This window comes from Eumetopias jubatus, unplaced genomic scaffold, assembly GCF_037043125.1.
Source record: "Eumetopias jubatus isolate StellerSeaLion01/CBP00866 unplaced genomic scaffold, mEumJub1_p1.0 scaffold_1, whole genome shotgun sequence".
NCBI lineage: Eukaryota > Metazoa > Chordata > Mammalia > Carnivora > Otariidae > Eumetopias > Eumetopias jubatus.
In genome coordinates, this window is record NW_028274807.1 from 217,474,538 (window position 1) to 217,495,089 (window position 20,552).

At 63.1% G+C, this 20,552-nt stretch overlaps 1 protein-coding gene across 6 annotated transcripts; it reads left to right on the forward strand.

The window, feature by feature from the left end:
* Positions 1 to 1,445: 1,445 nt before the first annotated feature.
* Positions 1,446 to 20,309, forward strand: ATP8B3 (ATPase phospholipid transporting 8B3). 6 transcript variants are annotated; one of them, XM_088018408.1, is made up of 29 exons: positions 1,446 to 1,581; positions 1,904 to 2,046; positions 2,824 to 2,882; positions 3,402 to 3,493; positions 3,864 to 3,977; positions 4,918 to 5,016; positions 5,233 to 5,294; positions 5,629 to 5,701; positions 5,801 to 5,871; positions 6,198 to 6,280; positions 7,633 to 7,791; positions 7,992 to 8,080; positions 8,596 to 8,786; positions 8,864 to 9,072; positions 9,937 to 9,968; positions 10,063 to 10,219; positions 10,637 to 10,825; positions 10,903 to 11,015; positions 12,647 to 12,811; positions 12,915 to 13,026; positions 13,886 to 13,961; positions 14,204 to 14,321; positions 14,544 to 14,928; positions 15,215 to 15,438; positions 17,276 to 17,359; positions 17,518 to 17,757; positions 17,952 to 18,090; positions 18,356 to 18,483; positions 19,537 to 20,309. In XM_088018408.1, the coding sequence occupies exons 2-29, from the start codon at positions 1,958 to 1,960 to the stop codon at positions 20,203 to 20,205; spliced, it is 4,221 nt and encodes a 1,406-aa protein (XP_087874534.1). In that variant the 5' UTR covers positions 1,446 to 1,581; positions 1,904 to 1,957; the 3' UTR covers positions 20,206 to 20,309. The 6 variants fall into 6 exon arrangements, with proteins under 6 accessions (XP_087874534.1, XP_027981884.1, XP_027981883.1 ...); XM_028126083.2 differs by having other exon boundaries at positions 1,907 to 2,046; XM_028126082.2 differs by lacking the exon at positions 1,904 to 2,046 and having other exon boundaries at positions 1,470 to 1,581.
* Positions 20,310 to 20,552: the final 243 nt, after the last annotated feature.

Consider the following 20,552-nt stretch of genomic DNA (forward strand, 5'->3'; position numbering starts at 1 on the left):
GATCAGGAATGGGCCAGAGGGAAGGATCCCGGGTCGAGGAGAGAGGGTGGTGAGGGGGGAAAGTACCAACTACCTTCCTAATTTCCACACTTCAGACAGTTTCTAAAAGTGAAAATAGGAGAGACGGCGCTCGATCATCTCTTCTGCCTGCCCAGGTTCGCCCCTTCCCTGGAACCCCACTCAGGGAGGCCCTAGCGTCAGCAGCCCCTCCCGCCCTGGCTCAAGGCGCCCACCTCTGGGGCCTGGCGATGACCCTGCCTCATGGCTGTCGCCCACCCCCGTCACCTTCAGGAAGGCCCTGGGAGCCCTGGCCGCCCGCTGGGTGCGCACACACCGGGCCAGAACCTCGTGGGCTTCCTCGAACGGCCTCCCCAGCCCTGCGCCCAGCACCACACCTGCGCATAGAAGGTGCTCATTAAATAGGTACAGGATGAGTGAGGGAAAACCCAGGCACACAGCTTAGGCCTGTGATCACCTGTGCGTCTTTCCGGTGTCGCTAGCCCCACTCTGGCCCCGTCCAACCATGGCCAGGTCCAATCCACCCTACGGAGGCCCTGCTCCTAAATTACAGGTCCGTTAGTACTCTGGCCCTGCTGTGCAAGGCCCCGCCCACTGACCCTCCCCAGCCCCAGCCTACCCCTACCTTGACACCCCTCGACTCCTTGCAAAGCCCCAACCCTGGATCTGGGCCCGACCCTCCTCTGGCTGGCAACTCTACAGAGACCGCCCCAGGCTCCACCTCTGCCGGGAGCCCCCTACCTGGCCCTCTCCGTAAGGCTCCGCCCCGCCCCGCCCCACCCCACCTTGACTTCCGGCCTGGTTCCGCCCCGTGAAACCCTGCCCATGCTCCGCCCCGAACCGGGAGCTCTCGGCGAGACCCCGCCCCCTCCGCCTCAGCCTCGCCCCAGGCCCCGCCCCTTGGGCCCGTTCAGCTTTACAAGTCCCCGCCCCCAGGGCCACCCGGGCCACCGCCCCCACCGGGTCCCGCCCAGCTTTAGAAGCCCCTCCTCCCCCGGGGCCGCCCCGCCCCGCCCCTCGGGGCCCGCCCATTTGCAGAGTCCCGTCCCCAGGCGGCCCCCGCCCCGGCCAGGCTTACAAAGCCGCCCCGTCCCCCCCCCGGCACCGTCATTTGCATAACCCGCCCCCAGGACTGCCTCCGGCCCGGGCCCCCCGCCCCTCGGGTCCGCCCAGCTCTAGAAGGCCCCGCCCCCAGGGCCGCCCTGGGCCCTCCCCCTCCCGCGCCGCGCCCGCGCCGCCCGTTTCAGGCCGGTTGGCACCGGGCTAACAGCTGCGCCACGTCCGCCGCCCTGGCCACCCGCGGACCGCCGTCCCGGCCCGCGCAGGTGAGCGGCGGCGCTCCCGCTGCTGTGCGTCCCCCGGCGCCCGCGCACCCTCTCTGGACTCCGCCCAGCCTGAGGGTGTGAGGTCGCGGCGGCCGCGGCGGGGCGTCGCCCGAGGTTCGCGCGGGGCGGAGTCCAGTGGGGGAGCCGCAGCGCCCGGGGCCTTGTGGACCAAGGTCTCCCGTCCAGGGACGCTCCGGCGTCTGGGCCGCCGCCGCTGCGGGATGCTCGAGTCTTCTTGGTGAGCTGGACGTGGGAAGGAAGGGGAAGCCCGCACTGGGGGGCAGGGGCGTCTTCCTGCGCCCACATGAACTTGGAGTGGATTCTGCCCACCGAGGCGTTCCCCCGGGCCCATCTGCCCCCCGCTGGGTCTCCCCGGCCTCTGGGTCCCGCTTGGCTAAGCCTCGCTCACCCCGGGCCTCACTTTTCCTCATCTGGTGAATGGGCACTGGCCCGGCGCAGGCTCCCGGGAGCAATGGAACTGGCTCTGAGCCAGGTCCTCCCCGTCGGGGCCTGGGGACGCTGCTGACTCAGAGGCCGGCCCTGAAAGTTTCTGACTTCAGCAGGCAGCCCCAGCAGGGAGAGAAGCAGAGGAGAGAGGGGGGATCAGACCTGGGATGGGGGACGCTCCAGGTAGAGGGGGAGCCCAGAGGAGGCAGCTGAACAAGCGTGGACGGCCTGAGAAGTATGAGCTGAAACCAGAAGGGTGAGGAGGCGCCGGCCAGGCTTCGGGCAAAGCTACTCCCGGTGGCGGAAACAGCCTGTCAGGGGGCTCCGGGAGGGGGGAGCTGCTGCGTGCTTGCGGGGGGTGGAGGGTCACTTGGGGAGCTGCTGAGGGTCCCCTGGTTAGACTCAAGTTCCTGGCATGGGAGGGCAACGGTCAAGCATGAACTGGATGGTGGGAGCGTTCCAGGCTCCGTAGAAGGCGTGGTGTCCACCGCCATCTTCCCCATCGCAGCCTCAGACCTCTCCGAATAGCTTGGCCCTCAGATACACCCTTCCAGATCTAGCATATAACCCTGGGGCCCCACTTAGTCAGTCAGCAAACACCGAGGGAGCACCTCAGTGGGCTGGGCATGTGTGTGGTGCGGGGATTGGGGCAGGAGCGGGTGCAGGACGACCAGGGAAGGTCTGGGTGTGGGCATGCCGGGAGAGGTGATGGGGTGGGGAGCAGCGGCCAGAGCGGGAACCCTTCCTCCTAGGGGTTGGGCTCTAATGCGGGAAGACGAGGCAGGTTGCCAGCTTGGGGGCTGCTGGATGTGAGGCCGTTGTAGGTTCGGGGGTCAGCGTGGGCCCCCCTGGGCCCAAGGACACAGCCAGTGGCTGGAACTTCAGAGCCCTGGGGCGGGGCAGCTGGTGGTCGTGGGAGGTGACAGTTTAGAGGGTCCACTCTCAGGCCGTAAGTCCCCAAGAGGGCAGAGAAGGGGACGATGGTCCAGCAAGGGCTGGGCCCCTGGTGTGACTTTGGGCCCTCTCCCCGCAGCCCCACCAGCATGGGCAGTCTTGCCTACCGAGAAGACTTCGAGGAGGAGAGGGACACAGGTGCGAGTCCTGAGTCCGGGCGAGGGGGCGAAGGGGCATATTACAAAGTGTAGTGGCTGAGGTGGGGGCACTGAGGAGGCTCCCTCAAACCCACACAACAGGCCCAGTGTAGGGCTCTTGTTGGGTTATAAATGGTCCCAAGCCTGATGACTGAATGCCAGATTGGGATTCAGGGCCTGCAGCCCATCACCTTGGAGCCCATCACTGGGCCTCAGTTTACCTCCTCTGTAGAAGGAATGGGTGTGAATGGGTCTCGCAGAGCCTGTTCTTGTAGCCTAGGGGTTGGCCCAGGCCAGGGCCCACTTCTCAGATTCCCTCTGGCTCCTGGCAGGCTTCCTGCAGGGGTGGGGGGGGAGGTGAGGGCTGCAGGGCCCATCCCGTTTGTTTCCCGGCTCCCCGGCCATGCGCTGAGTGTCCCCAGTGCTGGGTCCCCTGGGGGCCGGTTAGCCCTCCGCTGGGGTGTCGTTAGCCTGTGTTTGTCCGCGGCCCTGCACGATGCCCTGCTCGCTCCGGCTTCAGCATTCACCTGGGAGGTGAAAGCCAACAGCAGGACCTACAACAGCCAGTTCAAGAAGAACAGCTTCCTGTGCTGGCAGAGGCAGAAGTATAAGGTGGGCAGCCCCGGTCTCACGGCTCCGGCCCCCCCACGTTAACCCTGAGGGCTGGAGCCCCGCCACTGTGATGAGTTCATAAGAACCCTTGACAGTGCAGTACGTCCATGGGGCTCTACCCCGAACCCGTTGCGTGTGTCTCACTCTAGGGAATACGGAGGCCGTGGCTCGGCCCCGTGGGTCTTCGCACCCAGTGGGGCTCAGAAATGCCAGCTTAAGGCTTGGCATTCAGCGAGCGCTCAGTAAACTTGGGCTCGAGACCTTGCATTCAGCAGGTGTTCAGTCAATGCTGGTGGCGGCCAGAGGGCAGGAAGGGTAGGTGGGGGGCCCCCTGGCCTGGGCTGCAATGCTGTGCCGGCTTTCGTTCCAGAGCAATGTCATCTACACTGCCAAGTACAATGTCTTCTCCTTCTTGCCCCTGAACCTGTATGAGCAGTTCTGCCGCATCTCCAACCTCTACTTCCTTTTTATCATCATTCTCCAGGTGTGGCAGGGTGGGGGCCACCCCAGGGGTCAGCCCCTGCTCACAGTGCCTTCTCCAGGGGCCCTCCCTGACATCCCTTGCCCCAGGGTGCTGTAGACCCAGGGCAGTTGAACTGTGCTCTAGTCTGTGTGCTTAGTGGGTCAGTGTCTGGCTCCCACACTCATCGCTGGGGCCCTGCTGCCCAGCGCAGGGCCTGGCACAGAGGAGGTGCTCAATATGTTGAACGATGAAGGTGCATGCACGGCTCATTCAGGTCCAAGGAGCTGACCCCAGAGGGCAAGGAGGAAGCAGGGGTCAAGAGCATGTTCTCAGAACCTGCCGGGCCACTTCTCACTGCCTGCGTGGTCTGGACATGGGCACCTCCCTCCCTCAGCGGGGGGGGGGGGGGGGGGGGGCATTTTCCAGAGCACCCTGACCCTCACCCAGCATCTCATTCTGTTCTGAGTAAAGATCCAATAAAAACTTACTGAGCACCTACTGCGTGCGGGTCCTATGCTAGGCATCGGGGACCTGGCAGTGACCTTGACACCTGTTTTCAGGTGGCTTGGGGACCGGTGGGGTGACATCACACCATGTGGTGGGCACCAGTGATGGGCACAGGGACTCCCCACCCAGGCTGGTCTGTGGGCCACTGGAGGAGGTGATGGGGAGGAGCAGGGTTACTGGGAGGGGAACAGTGAGCGTGAAGGCCCCGAGGAGGGAACAGCTCAGGCTGAGAGGGCTTCCTGGAGGAGGTGACATGGGAGCTGGGCAGGGAAGGGATGCTGGGGGGAAGTTCTGGAGCAGGACCAGTCCTGAGGTTTGGCCCTGGGCTGAGGTGGTCAGCAGGTGGACCCAGGAAGCCAGGGTGGAAGGCTGGGGGTGCTTGGTGGGAGGGCGGGGGGAGGCGGTCAGGGTGGTGCCTGGGGGACGGACTGGCATGACCCACCCGCCACGTCAGGGTTTCCCCGAGATCTCCACGCTGCCCTGGTTCACTCTCTTTGCCCCGCTTATGTGCCTCCTCATCATCCGGGCCACCCGAGACCTGGTGGATGACATCGTAAGTGTGGTTGGGGGGTGCGTGGCGCGGGGGCAGGTGTGGGGGGAGGGCACTCACACGGGTGGAAGCAGCATCTGCCTCCTGCTGCTGACACCGCGTGCTCTGGACAGACGCCCGTGTGGACAGCTTGCTCTGCACCTGGGCCCTTACCTGGGGGGCCTGGGGGCCTGGCTGGGGGTGGGGCCGCCCCTCTGACCCGCCCCCGCGTCAGCCCAGGGGCGACACAGAAGTGACAGGATCGTCAACAACAGGCCGTGCCAGATCCTGGTGGGGAGGAGGTGAGGCCCGTGGCCCCGAGGGTGGTGGTGGGGGGGCGCGACAGGGAGGAGTACCTGGTTGGGTCCCATGGGACCTGGCCAGCCCTTCCTAAGTGGCTACTGTCTCCCAAGCCTGGGATGGGCCCTGCGGTGGGGGCGGAGGCTGAGGGTCTAAAGGGGCGGGGGGGGGGGCCTGGAAGGGACCAGGTAGTGGGGCGTCAGTGAAGGCCGGCCTTCTGGCAGGACCGGGGGCGGGCAGCTGCTGGTGGGAAGCCCTGCTCTTTGAGCTGGGGGTGGCCAAGGCTGGGCGTGGAGGGGTCCCCTCTCACACCCACCACCGCCCCCACCACTGTAGGTTCCTGTGGAAGAAATGGGCGAACCTGCGTGTGGGAGACGTGGTGTGTCTGCACAGAGACAACATCGTCCCGGTGAGCAGTGGCCGGCTCCAGGGGGAGGGCGGCTTCCTGCTCCTTTGCCTCTTGCCCGCCGGCAGTGCTGTTTCCTCGTGACCCCCCTCCCCACCCCAGGCCGACCTGCTCTTGCTGGCCAGCACGGAGCCCAGCAGTCTGTGCTACGTGGAGACCACAGACATTGACGGGTGAGCAGGGGCTCATCACTAGGGGTTTGGGGCTCTGGGTGCAAGACCTCCTCCAACGGCCGGAGGGTCGGCACAGCAAGCCCACTTGGACATTCTGGTCATTCGCCCCATGAACACTTGTGCGGCGCCTGCAAGCCAGCAGGGCCAGTAAGATTAGCCCCGAGCAAGGGACCCACCTTCACGCCGACATTCCTGGAGGCCCTGGTGTGCACCGCGTGCCGCCGCGCTGAACGCGGGAAGTGAGGCAAAGCCCTGCTCTCTGGGCCTCAGCCTCCTGGTTGGCAGCTGGTACACAGTAGGTGCTTAGCTCCCCATCTCATCACCAGGGAGACCAACTTGAAGTTCAGGCAGGCCCCGCTGGTCACCCACCTCCAGCTGACCAATATAAGGAGCATGGCTTCCTTCCAAGGTGAGAGGCAGCGGACCTGTTTGCCCCTCCTGGGCCTCCATCTGCCCCTCTGTGCAGTGGGTGCAAAAGTTCCCCACCTTGCTGGGCTTGGAGGACGGTTTTGGGGTGTCTAGGGGGTGTTGGGGGCCAGGACAGCCTTTAAGAGGTGGGCTTGCCCCGGGGCCTGTTTCACATCCTCTCAAACGACATAAGTGCCGGGGCGTTTCCTGTTGTCAACAATAGGAAGGGCAGCATTTTATCAGGCATTACGTCTTACTTGTAACGCACGGCCGCTGAAAGCCAAACACGTTTGGATGTTTAATCGAAAAGGCAGTCTGTGGACCTGGGCTAACGACCTACGTGTGGGAAAGCCCATGGGACAGGGAGTCCTTGACACTTCTTATTTTCTGCCTGGAAAGCAAGACATTTCGTACCTGTGGACACAGTTGGTGTTTGTCATGCCCCAGCCAGGGGATGCTTGATTTTTTTCCTGGCTTGTTGCAAAGGCACATTACTCTAATGGGTCCTGGAGCAGAATCTGTGTCCTGTGCTGGTTTCCTGTCTGCCACGATTTCCAAGGAAAAGCCCGGCTTGTGTGGAGGGCGGCCGCACTGGTCCCGACACCTCCCTCTAGGCCTCCACCTGCCCCCGCTGCCCCAGGGCTCCTGCAAGGCTTGGCCCCATCAGAGGAGACTGGGTTGGAGAGGTGACGGGAGGCGCAGGCTTGCCCCTTGGCTCCCCTGCCCCCGCTCCAGGCCTGCCGGGACAAACTCAGGCTTTCAGGGCTGGAGCAGGCCTGTGGCCCCCCGGCTTGCTCCCTCCCAGGGTCCCAGCCCACACCTCATTGTCATTTTCACCCTGCCCTGGGCCAGCCTTTGATCCCGAGTGTAGTTTCTCAAACAGAAGTGGGGCTGGAGATACCCACTCACTGTGCGCAGTGGTGGCAGAAAGACCCTCTCCCACCACCTTCTAGAACACTCTGCAGTGCCCTGTATTTGTCCCCTGTGGTTGCACGGTGCTGGATGTAGGTGTCCTTTCCTTCTTCCCCTCCTCAAAGGTTTATTGAGCACCTATTGTATGCCAGGGGCTGGGCTGGGCTCTGGGGCCTCAGTGTGACCGAGACGAGGCTGGCGCCTTCTCCCACGGAGCTCACAGACATCAGTGACACCAAGCCCCGAATAAATGTCCAGTGACGTCCCGGGGTCATACCCATGAGCAGGGGGGCTCCTTGGGGAGGGCTTGTCTGAGGAGCTGTGAGTCCCGTGGGGCAAGTGTGGGGCGGTGCAGGCCCCATGATGGCGGCCCCCGGGCCTGGAGAGGGTGGCCCCAGCCCAGCCAAGCCCTTGGCTCCCTGACCGCCCACTGGCCCACAGGCAAGGTGGTGTGCGAGGAGCCCAACAGCCGGCTGCACCACTTTGTGGGGTGCTTGGAGTGGGACGGCAGGAAGCACCCCCTGGACAGCGGCAATGTGCTTCTGCGCGGCTGCAGGGTCCGGAACACGGACGCCTGCTACGGGATGGTCATCTATGCCGGTACGGCCACCAGGCTATGCGGGGGGCGGTGGGGGCTCCGCAGTCACAGGCAGGAGGTGGAGGCCAGGCCCGGTGGAGCCAGCGCCCTCGTTGCGGCTGAAGAAGGGAGTGTTGTGTGCCGGTGGACGGACGGGGGGGCGGCTGGGGGGGGCGGCGAGCAGATGGACGGGCGGAGGGGTGAGTGGACGCAAACCCTGCAGGTTTCGACACCAAGATCATGAAGAACTGTGGTAAGATCCATCTGAAAAGAACCAAGATAGACCATCTGATGAACAGGCTGGTGATGCTGGTGAGGGGCCCCTGCCCTGGGCGCCCGGGGAGGGGGAGGGGGGAGGGGGGAGGGGGCTCCCCCGCTGTGCGGGCCCTGCAGCCTGATCCCAGGACAGGCCTGTGGGCCAGAGTCTTCCTGTAAGGTTAACGGTCAAGTAGGGATGTCCTCATGAAGTAAATGTTGATCTTGATGTGTTCCAGACGTGCAGGAGGCAATGAAATGCTCGCCTCCCTTCCACTGACAGCTAACAGTCCTTAACTTTTGGCTTAATTAACTTTATCTCTTTTGAAGTTATCGTAATAATAATTTAATAGCAGCCACAAGGCCTGACGAGAGCCGCCTGCAGGCCCCCCTGCGCCCCCCTGCACCCCCCCGCATCCCCTGGCCCCCAGCCCCCTCTGCTGAGCCCGTGGGCAGGGCTGGCTGGGGAGGGGGCCCTCCTCGCGGCTCTGCCGGTGGGTCCCCGGGGTGTCTGTGTGCCGCCTGGGGCTCCCCACCTGCGCGAGCTCCACCACCACCCTCCCTCCCCGCAGATCTTCGTGTCCCTGGTGCTGATCTCCATGGCACTGAGCTTCGGCTTCTGGTTCAAGGTGAAGGAGTTCAAGGCCAAGCACCACTACGTGTCCTCCAAGCACCTGTACAGCGCGGCCACCGAGACCTTCCTCATCTTCTGGGGCTTCCTCGTCCTGCTGAGCACCATGGTGCCCATGGCCATGTTCATCCTGTGAGTCAGGCCGCCCCCGCTGCCCCCACCCTTCCGTCAGAGTGGGGGGACCGGGCGTGACCTGGCGTGTGTTGCAGGGTCGAATTCATCTACCTGGGGAACAGCATCTTCATCAACTGGGATATGCAGATGTACTATGCACCGCAGGACGAGCCTGCCAAGGCGCGCAGCACCAGCCTCAACGACCAGCTGGGCCAGGTGGAGTACATCTTCTCGGACAAGACCGGCACCCTCACCCAGAACATCATGACCTTCAAGAAATGCTGCATCGGGGGTGTCATCTACGGTGGGTCCCCTGCCCCCCTGCAGCGCCCAGGAGCCTGCCCTGTCTCCGGGCCGGCGGAGCCGTGCTGGGGGCCTCGGGCGGGCTGCTGCGGACGCGGGTGTCAGCGGTCCTCACACCTGCCCCGCGGCGGGACAGGACTCTTCTTTGGGTTTTTACAAACCAACCTTCCGCGTGGACACTCATCAACATTTGCAGATGTCACAGGAGAAGTCTTTCTTGGTTTCCTCCCAGTCGTTTGGAAACCGGAAAGCCTTTGTCAGCTCGGAGACCACACAGTGGTGGGCGGGGCCTCATCCGTCCTTGTAGTGAACTAGGGCACGTGGAGACCAGGAGGTGAAAGGGGGCCCGCCCCGGGGGGGGGGTACGGGGGAGACAGGATGGGCGCATGCCCTCCTGGAAATTCCACCCCACCCCCAGCCGGGGCCCGAGGGGCGATAGGGAGCAGCAGGGTCTGTGGCGAATAGCATCTACCCCCAGCCGGGTCTTCTGATGTTTCTAGAAGGGCTGAGGACCCAGGTTTTTATGTGGAACCACCAATTTTTCCAAAGTAGGCAGCGAAGTCCCAGTTGTAAGAAGATAATCCTGAAGAGATCAAACACAGTGCTCGCTCTGTGGGGCTGAGTTCTGCCCTTGGCTGTCCTCTGGGACCCCCAGAGGCTGTGGCTGCATCTTGGCCTCCTTTGTGCGGAAGGCAGAGCTGAGGCTGGGGGTCCTTGGTTGCTTGGGGTGTCGGGCCCAGAGCCCCAGGCCCAGCTTGTCCGCTGTACCCAGTGGCCCCAGGACGCCTGACAGTGGGGATTGGGGGCTGTGGGATCCCCGTGGGTCCAGGAGAGCCGAGGCCTGATGGGGGGGTCTTTCCCCCAGGTCCGGATGAAGAGGAGGAGACCCCACATAAGGTGAGCCCTGGCCACCCTGCAGTGCTGGACGGTGCGGGGCAGGGGTGATCAGGGATGCGCCCGCAACCCACCTGCCCCTCACCCCGCCCCACAGGAGAACCCCTACCTCTGGAACAAATTTGCCGACGGGAAGTTTCTTTACCGCAACGCGAAGCTCATGCGCGCTGTCCGGGACAGTGAGGACGAGATGGTGCAGGAGTTTTGGCGCCTCCTGGCCATCTGCCACACCGTGATGGTGCAGGAGAAGGACAGTGAGTGCACCCACCCTCTCCCCGCCTGGGAGGGTGCTCAGGCCCCGGGGCCCCTGACACGCTCCCCTGGCCTTAGAGGTTGCCCAGCCCCATCACCAGGGCTCCTCTCACGTCCCAAGCCCTGCGTCTTCTGGATCTCGGGGCGTCCAGGCCTGTGACTCGAGATCTGTTCTTGCCGGGAGGGAGAGGCCCTTCCGACCGGGGCCCAAGCACCCACCTTCCTTTAGTGGGCTGAGAGGTCACACCAGCCCCAGAGACCACCACCCCGTAAATGTCTGCTGACTGTCTACTGGGTCCATTTCCTCCCCCGTGCTCTGGAGATAGAAGTGGGACCCGCTATAGATGAGTGGCGCGTCGTGATGGAGGGCAAGCTCCAGGGAAGGCGCCCACCCACCCCGTGGTTCCTTCCCTGACCAGACCAGCTGGTGTACCAGGCTGCATCCCCCGATGAGGAGGCGCTGGTCACGGCGGCCCGGAATTTTGGCTACGTGTTCCTGGCACGCACACAGGACAGCATCACAGTGATGGAGCTGGGGGAGGAACGGGTGTACCAGGTCTTGGCCATGATGGACTTCAACAGCATACGCAAGCGCATGTCAGTGCTGGGTAAGTGCCCGTGCAGGGGAGAGTGTGGTGGGCTGGCAGGGTAGAGCGTGTGGGCAGCCAGGCCTCTCCCCCTGCAGTCCGCAACCCCGAGGGCTCCATCTACCTCTACACCAAGGGCGCCGACGTGGTCATCTTTGAACGCTTGCACAAGAAAGGCATGAAAGAGTGGACCACAGAGGAGGCCTTGGCTGTGAGTCCCTGTGGGAGGAGAGGCTGTGGGATGCAGGGGGCAGGAGGTGAGGGCACAGGGACAGGGAGGCGGGAAGAGGAGGAGACTGTGCAGAGAAAGGGCACGCACCAAGGCTGGCCATGTACAGTTGTCCAGGTTGTGCACTGCACAACCCCCCGTGTGTGCGGCATCTGTGCGCGCACACACACACCAACACACACACACGGCTGGGAAGGAGCTGAACTCTAAGCTGTTTCTGTTCAGAGGGGACATCTTTTTCTAAGTCACACAAGGATACCCTGTGGTTGGACTTTCGCCCTGGACTCTGTCCCCCTTCTCCTAGCCAGGCTTGGGTTCTAAGACACGTTCAGCCCCCCTTGCCTCAAGTCTTTTGCTCCATGGGTGACGCCCAAACTCCTCCACTCAGCTGTTGAGGCTCTGTCTGTCTCCTACTGGTCTCTCTAGCCTGGTATCTCCTTGCCCCCAGGGGATTGCCCAGGATCCCAATTTCTGGCTTGCAATTTGCCCCATGCTCAGATGATGCCTCAAGACCTTTGCACATATAATCCCTCTGCTTGGAACTCCTTCCTCCACTCTGTCACTCAGGATCTTCTAGCCCACAAGCCTCAGATGCAAGATCACCTCCAGGGAGATTTTCCTGCCCCAGTCATAACATAGGGCTGTCATGTCATGTCCGGTGTCCTCTCTCTGGCCCAGCCCTGACCCTATAGGCTTCCTAAGGGCTTTGCTAGGTCTCCAGCATCACCTAGCCCAGGGGCCAATGGGGGTGTTTATGGAAAGAAAGTCCTGTGTCCCTCCACTTGGAGCTTCCCACAGTACCCTGCTCTGCTGGGAGTGGGGGGTGGTGTGGAACTCTGCTGGAGGAGGGAGTTGGGGGGCAGGCCTCTGATCTCTGACTCTGAGCTGGGGAAATGCATACAGAATAATGACACGGAGCGCAGGAGCTCGGCAAGATGGCTTGGCTCAACTGCCTTGTAGAACAAATAGGTAAACTGAGGCATAAGAGCAGCGAAGGCCTGTCTGGTTCTTTGGATGTGCAAGGAGCCCCTGTTGTGCCCAAGCCCGGCCTCTCAGACCCACCTCCAGTCAAGAACAAAAGCGAGACCTGGGGCTGGGCACTGGGGCAAAAAACCTGGGGCAGGGTGGGGGGTGGGTAGGCAGAAAGTAAGGAGCCATGAGGAGTACCTTCCTTGGGGTGTCCCGGAGGTGAGCGGGTGTTCTCCTGGGGGGCCTGGAGACCGAGTCCCACATGATCCTTTCTGTTCCCGCCCACCCCCAAGAGGCCCCTTGAGAAGTGAGGCAGAGTGTTCGGTCCAGACATTCCTAAGTCAAGGGACCAGAGGGAGGGTCAGGGGCTGCAGGGGCCCTGACTGGGGAAGGGAGGGTCTTTGGAACAGGTAGAAGGTGCCATGCGAAGCGAAGGGAGGTGGTCCTGGCAGAAGGAAGGGCAGGGGCAGAGGTGTGGAGGCCAGACAGAGCCGAGCATTGGCGGGGGGGTGGGGGGCTAGGCGGTGGTCGGGGGTCAAGGTTTGGGGGACCCAAGTGGGGAGAAGGGCTGGAGGAGTGTCAGGGAGGCAGGGTGGTTGGTGACAGGGTGGTGCCAGGACCCACCCACCCGGCCCCCCCGCCAGTGCTTTGCTCAGCAGACCCTGCGGACCCTGTGCCTGGCCTACAAGGAGGTGGACGAGGGTGTGTACCAGGAGTGGTGTCAGCGGCACCAGGAGGCCAGCATCCTGCTGCAGAACCGGGCCCACGCCCTGCATCAGGTGTACGAGGAGATGGAGCAGGGCCTCCAGGTGTGCAGAGCACGGAGGGCCGGGGCCCCGGCCCCCCCCCACCTCTGCCAGGGAGCCGAGTCCCCACTCAGTCTGCCTCCTGCCCCCTGCCCCCCACCCCTAGCTGCTGGGAGCCACGGCCATTGAGGACAGACTCCAGGACGGCGTCTGCGACACGATCAAGTGTCTCAGGCAGGGGAGGATCAAAGTGTGGGTACTCACAGGGGATAAGCAAGGTGGGTCCCAGGGCGGCCACGCCCAGCACAGAGAGAAGGGGGATGGGTGGGGGAGAGCTCCTCACCCGCCTGGAGCGCCACCGACAGCCTGCCCCACTTGCCGGGGCTCGGCATTGCCCTCCACCTCGTCCCGGGAAGGGAGAAATGGGAACAACTCAAAATGCTGGGGTCCCCCCAACCCCCCGACACCTCCTTGGGGCGGGGTTGGCACTGTGCTGAGCACTTCCTGAGCGTTTGGCCCTTGTTACCCCTGTGTGATGGATGGGCCAGGCAGAGCTCCGAGGACTCTGGGGCGCATGCTGGAGGTTGCCCAGGGACTTGGGCCCTGCGAGCCCCGGATCTCCTCCTTTCCCCTGCGGGTTCTTTGGGGCCCGCTAGCCGTGTGTCCCAGCCGGGCTGCATTAGGACTTACGTGCACGCCGGGCGTATACGCACAAAATACTTAAAATGACATTTTGCCGCTGACAAATATCCAAGCTGGATTATCTTTTTTCTTTTTGTTCTTCTGATTTTAAAAGAAATCAAATCATTTTTGTGGGTTCGCAGAAGTGCCCATGGGGCCTAGGCCATGTGCCATGTCCAATGACCCCTTGGCCGTGGCCCCCAGACTCCCTTCCTCCAGGAGCCTCACTGGCCAGAGGGCCAAAGTGGGGGCCCTTTTGCTCAGAGCTGCCGCCAAAAAATCAGGGCTGGCTGTCATTGGCTGGCCCGAGTCACATGCCTTATTCTGACCCAATCCTCACGGCCAGGGGGCGGGGCATGCTGATGTGATTGTGGGGGCCTGGGTCTACACCACAGGGTGGGCGTGGCCCCCGCGGGGGGCGGGGCTGCCGCCGTGTTGAACTGGGCTGGTTTGCAGAGACAGCGGTGAACATCGGTTTTGCGTGCCATCTGCTCTCGGAGAGCATGCTCATTCTGGAGGAGAAGGATATCGTGTAAGGGGGGAGGGGCGGGGGTGGCAGGGGCCCTGACTGGGGAAGGGGGAAGGAGATCGTGTAAGGGGGGGAGGGGCGCGGGTCGCACCCGTGGCCTAAGGGTGGCTCCCGGGGTCTGCAGAGGGCCCTGAGTCTCTGCCTGGCTGGACTCCCACAGGGGGGCCCAGGTCCAGCCGGGAAGGGGGTGGAGGGAAGCCTGTGCCCGCCGGCGCGGCTGAGCCGCTCCCGCTGGGCCCCCACAGTCGCATCCTGGAAGCCTACTGGGAGACCAACAACAACGAGCCGGGTGGCAAGGGCCGTCGGAAGAAGCGGTTCCTGCCGCAGGTCAAGATGGCCATGGTCATTAGCGGGGAGTTCCTGGTCAGTGCCCGCTCAGGGCCGCCGGCAGAGGCCCTGGTACTGGGGAGGGGGCTGGGAGGAGCAGCAGAGAGACGGTTCTTGGAGGGGCCGGAGCAAGGGAGGGTCGCGGTCAAGTCCAGCCTGGCGCTGGGACGCGAGGCCTGGGAGGAGGGGCCGGCTGGGGCGCTCCCGGAGCGGAGGCGTGCGCACAGAGTGATGCGCCCCCCTGCCCCCGGTGGCCAGGACCAGCTGCTGCTGTCCCTGCGCAAGGAGCCCCGGGCGCTGGTCCACAAGGTGAACATGGACGGGGACGAGTCCTGGCAGGAGCCCGACGAGCAGAAGACGGACTTCCTGCGGGCGCGGCGCATATCCCTGGTGTGGCGGGCGCTCGGCATCCAGCTGAGGAGCACGGGCTTGGCGCCGCAGGTCACGGACTCCCACACCAGCGAGAGCCCCGAGGTGCGGCGGGAGCGGGCCTTCGTGGAGCTGGCCTCCCGGTGCCAAGCCGTCATCTGCTGCCGGGCGACGCCCAAGCAGAAGGCTTTGACCGTGGCGCTGGTTAAGAAATACCAGCGCGTGGTGACCCTGGCCATCGGGGACGGCGCCAACGACACCAACATGATCAAGAGTGGGTGGCGGGCAGCAGGTGGGGGGGCGGGCAGCAGGTGGGGGGGCGGGCAGCAGGTGGGGGGCGGGCAGCAGGTGGGGGGCGGGCAGCAGGTGGGGGGGCGGGCAGCAGGTGGGGTGGCGGGCAGCAGGTGGGGGGGCGGGCAGCAGGTGGGGGGGCGGGCAGCAGGTGGGGGGGCGGGCAGCTGGCTGGGGGCGGGCAGCAGGTGGGGGGGCGGGCAGCAGGTGGGGTGGCGGGCAGCTGGCTGGGGGCGGCCCCGGGCCGACAGGCTGCGTGTCCCGCGCAGCTGCGGACATCGGCGTGGGGCTGGCGGGTCAGGAGGGCGCGCAGGCGGCGCAGAACAGCGACTACGTGCTGGCCCGGTTCTGCTTCCTGAAGCGGCTGCTGCTGGTGCACGGGCGCTGGTCCTACATGCGCGTCTGCAAGTTCCTGCGCTACTTCATCTACAAGTCGGTGGCCTGCACGATGGTCCAGATCTGGTTCGCCTTCTACAGCGGCTTCTCCGCCCAGGTGTGCTCCGAAACCTCCGCGAGCGAGGGCGGCCACTCCCAGCCGCGGTGCCCGGCGTTCTCAGGGATACCCGGCGCACTGGAGCTCTAGTGAGGGCAGGACGGATGTCCGACGTCCGTCCTTCCAGTGGGCAAAGGGGGAGAGCGAGGAGTCCAGAGAAGAGAAATCTGGGGGGCCGGGTCCCCGACTACAGGGCTCTAGGCAGTGGCACGGCAAGGATGAGAGGTGCTCTCTGGAGCTCCACGGGGGTCCCAGGCACTGATTTTTCCCTGCGCAGAAGGAAATCGTCTGCGAATAGCCAGCTGTGGGAGGGAGTGAGGCCCCTCTCCCTGAAACCCAGGGCTTTGTGGGGCAGCTTTACAGAGGCGCCCTAGAAAAATGTATGTCGTTTGTTCCTTGTGCTTTTTATTTGTGGATATTTTTCAGAGGTTTCTGTAAGCGGAATTGTTTTCTTCATTTGCTTTGGGGATTGTTCCTTGCTGGTGTATAGAAACACGAGTGAGTTTTTGAGTTTTGGTCTGTGCCCTGTAACTTTGCGGAATCTGTTTATTGGCCCTGGTAGCTTTCTTGTGGGTCCTTTTGGGATTTTTCTGCATATAGACTTATGTCCTCTGCCAAGGGAGAGGTTTACTTCTTCCTTTTCTATTTCAATAGCGTTTATTTCTTTTTCTTTCCTGATGGCTCTGGCTAGGACTTCCAGCGCAATGTTGAATAACCGTGTTGAAAGCAGGCTTCCTGTTTTGTTCTGGATCTTCGCAGGACAGCATTTAGGTGTTGTCGTCGTTTCCACATTTGTTAACTGGAAGAACTGTTGCTTCTCCTCTATTTATTTATTCAATATTTATTTCTATCAGTGTAGGCTCATGGGTATTTATTTTACTGTACCCTTTGTTGCTCAGATTGTCCCTGATTTGTCCCTTTTGACATGTGCCCGCTCCTCTCTGAGCACACCCCCACTTTCTAGTGCTGTAGGAGGCTCCATGCTCGCTTTGTATTTCCCCTGCGGCCGCTCTGGAATCAGCCATTCCTGTAAGGAGTCCTGGCTCTTGGTAGTTAGACACCAAGCTCTAAGTGCCAGCTGTGCTCGCAGGGATGCTCCTGGATTCCTCCCTCAGTTGACAAGAGCTGCAAACTGTACATGTACTAACCCCGTAGAGACACACATCTGTATCCGTGTCTGTCGGGCCTTGTCTCTATGTTTGTGGATATGAAAAACTATGAGTTCACAGCAGTCCATCTGATTCCAGTCCCACGGGACAAGGCTCAGCTTAGCCTTTTCCATGTGCTCATTTGTGAGTCTTTTCTCCAACGGTGAGAAACTTCATTCTTGTAAAATTTCTTATTTTTAACTTTTTCGCTCAATACCAGGATGCACATAAGGTGGTTTTCAGAGCTGATGCTCATGTTCTGTTAACTGGATTGGATTCATCATCAGGAGACCTACTTGCCTGTGAGGGCTCTTCCACATAGTGATCCCCCTAAACCTAAAATGACCCAAACCCCCCACATTCTCCTATAGCCATTTTCCCTCCTGTATTTCTACATTGAAGCCATCCCATTAAAACAAGGACTCAGAGGTGCAGCTTTGCAACAGTTGGACCCCGCTTTTCCTCTCTGCCTTTTATCTTCCAGCCTTCATCAAGCCTCCCGTAGCCCACCCTGGTTTAGCACCAACCTTCATTAGAACTTGACCTCCCCGCTCACCTGGAAGCCTCCCCAGGGGTCCAGTTAGTTTGGGTGGGGCTCCTCGGGTAAAGACTTGTTTCTCTCTTTGGCCACTGGCCGGCGGAAGGCTGACCGCGCCCCCTCCCCCCCCCCCCCGTCTCCTCCCCACCAGCCTCTGTATGAAGGCTGGTTCCTGGGCTTCTTCAACCTGCTCTACAGCACACTCCCCGTTCTGTACATCGGTCTCTTTGAGCAGGTGAGCAGACCCAGGCCTTGTCTCCTCCTTCCCTGGAGGTGCTCCCATGTCTGCCCTGCAATTCCCCACCCTGGGGGGCCTGGCATGGGGGTGGGGCTGTCCCCAACTCCCCACCTGGTCCCAAGAGCCTGCCACTCCCTCCCATGCCCCACCCCCAGGACGTGAGTGCCGAGCGGAGCCTGGAGCTGCCCGAGCTGTATGTCGCAGGCCAGAAGGACGAGCTGTTTAACTACTGGGTCTTTCTCCAGGCCCTCACCCACGGCACGGTCACCTCCCTGGTCAACTTCTTCGTGACCCTGTGGGTCAGCCACGACTCGGCTGGGCCTGTCAGCTTCAGCGACTATCAGTCTTTCGCTGTGGTTGTGGCCATGTCGGGCCTGCTGTCCATCACCATGGAGGTAGGCAGGGCCGCCAGCCTGTCCCGCCCCAGGGGGGCCTTGGACACGAGCCACCGAGGTGTCCCCGCTCAGTGACCCTGCCGGGGGGCCTTAGCAGGTGGCCTTCGTGGACCTGGGGACTCAGCCCCCACCCAGTTCCATGGAGCCTCGGGGTTCCTGGCACCACCCTGGCCTAAGCCCCCCTCCCCCTTCAGGTCATACTCACCATCAGGTACTGGACGGTCCTGTCTGTGCTGGCTGTTTTCCTCAGTCTCTGCTTCTACATGGTTGCAACTTGGGCCAGCCAGAGTTTCTGGCTCTTCCAAATCTCACCCAAGACCTTCCCATTTCTGTGTGAGCCCCCAGCAGGGAACGGGGTGGCGGGCCCTGGAGAGGGGTGTATCCACGCCAGAGTGCCCGCGGTGCCCCCTCCGAGCCTCTGTGTTCTCAGCTGTGCAGGGGTGCCATGCAGGGGGGCTGGTGCCTTCTGGGCATCTGCACAAAGGTGTCCTGGGGGCAGAGGGAGGGGTAGGAGTTCGGGTGTCAGGAGGAGGGGGCACCCAGCAGACCCTGAGGAGGCTCCACCTGGGGCCGAGCTGTGACTCTGACCTGTCACCAGATGTTGACTGCAACGTTCTGTCACACCCCTCCATCCTGCTGGTCGTGCTGCTGAATGTGTCACTAAACACCCTGCCCACACTGGCTCTGCGTGTCATTTGCCAAGCGCTCAAGAAGGCAGGCCCCAAGGTGAGGGGGCTGGGGTCCCCATCCCACACTCCTGGGACCCCCTCAGCCGGAGCCTGTGCTGGGAGCAGAAACTCCAAGACACAGGGCTGGGGGTGGGAGGAATGGAGACCCAGGCACACCCCAGTGCCCTCAGGGGGACCAAATAACAGGCCCCAGGGTCCACCCCCAGATGTTCGGGGCTTGGGGGTCCGGATGACAGAGCAACTCGGAAATGGTTCAGGGAAGTGAAGGGACCTAGAAGCACCCCAAGTGTCCACTGAAGGATGAACTGGTAAACACAGTGGGGTGCATCCCCACGCGGGAACAGGCTCCAGCCTCAGGAAGGAAGGGACCCCGACCCCTGCCACGACTCGGAGGGACCCCCGAGGACACCGGGCTCAGTGAGAGGAGCCGGACCCGGAAGGACACATCCCGCAGGAGGACCCCACTCCCAGGAGGTCCCCAGAGGAGTCCCGTCCCCACAGACAGAGAGGAGAGGGTGGGAGCCGGGGCGGGGGCAGGGGGTGGGGACAGAGTCTCCGTGGGGGGACACGGAACGTTCTGGAGACGGAGGGTGGGGTGGCTGCAGGACCGTGTGAGTGGGCTTCGTGCCGCGGAGCTGTGCGCTTAGAGATGATTAATATGGTACATTTTGTGTTATGCATATTCTACTACAATGAAAACAACCCAAACCTAGAAGGGAGGGTTGCAGCTGGGATGGGCCCTAGAATTGACTGGAATAATGGACCAAGACATGGCCAGAAACCTGCCACCTTCGGCCCCGCGGGCTGGACACATGGCTGTCCCAGGTGCGCCTGGCCTGGCTTTGCCACCAGAGGGCACCCAAGGCCCCTGGTGGCTGGTCGGGGTTAGGTCCCAGGGAAGGACGCATGGGTTGGTCCAAAATCAGTCTCAGAGAGGACTCTTAATTCGCGCAACTCGGGTAGGGAAGGGTCAGTCGGTGGTGGCCAAGGAAGGGCTCTGAATGGTGCCCGCTGGGGGCAGGTGAGCCGACAGCAGCCCACGGGGCGGCGCGGGAGCCTGGTGACCTTGGCTCTCCTCTTTGCCCTGCAGGAGGTGGAGGAGGCCCCAAGTGAGGAGATCATCACGGTGGAGCCCGGGCGTTACCTGCACCGGGGGTCGCGCGGCCGGCGCTCCAGCTATGCCTTCTCCCACCGCGAGGGCTACGCGGAACTCATCACTCAGGGCACCATTCTGCGGAAGGCACCGGGGCTCAACAGCGACATGCTGGTTGACCACACAGTCCCATCTGAAGAAGAGCTGTCCCCGGGCATGAAGGAGTCATTCCGGTTCTCCAGGAAGATGTCCCTGCTGGGGAAGAAGAGGCACCAGCACCAGGGCAAGGTGTCCTCGGAGGAGATGTCGCCGGCCTGCGCGGTGAGCTCGACGGCCACGGCGGGCAGGCTGTGCTCCCAGGAGTCGCTGCCGAGGAAGCAGGAAAGCGAGCCGCTGCCTTCGGGGAGCGCGGCGCAGCCCTGGGGCCAGCCGTCTGGGCAGAGCCAGCCGGCGCCGCTGGAGGAGAAGCGGTCCGCATGGAGGTCCCCTCTCCTTTCCTGGAAGAGCCGGCCCTACAGTCGGCAGAAGGTGCAGCCGCCCAGGGAGGGCACGGCGCCGCTGCGCAGCCAGACCCTCCCCGCCGTGGGGCCGACCGCACCCCCACCCACGGGAGAGCCCTCCGCGGACGGGCCCTCCCGCCCGGGGAGGAGGCTGTCGTCCCTGTAGGGGCTGCCGGTGCCCCGGGGCCGTGCACCTGCTCGCCCGGGGCCGCCCCCGGAAGACGAGGCTCGGTGTCCTTTTCTTTTGCGAATAAACCAGGGTCCACCTTCCCCCTGTGCTCCTCGAGGCTCCTTCTTTTCCCAAACTAGGGCTGTCCTCGGTTTAGAATCCCACACACTGACCTCTAGTGACCGGGAGGGGGATTTGCAGGAAGAGCCCCCGCCCCCAGCCCTTCTTCAGCCCGCGCCGGCTCCCGGGGGCTCCCGGGGACTCCCGGGGACTCCCGGGGGGGCCCTCCCAGGGCACTAGGTCAGGTCCAGCCCTGGCCCCTGCAGCCTCGTCCCCAGCCACGC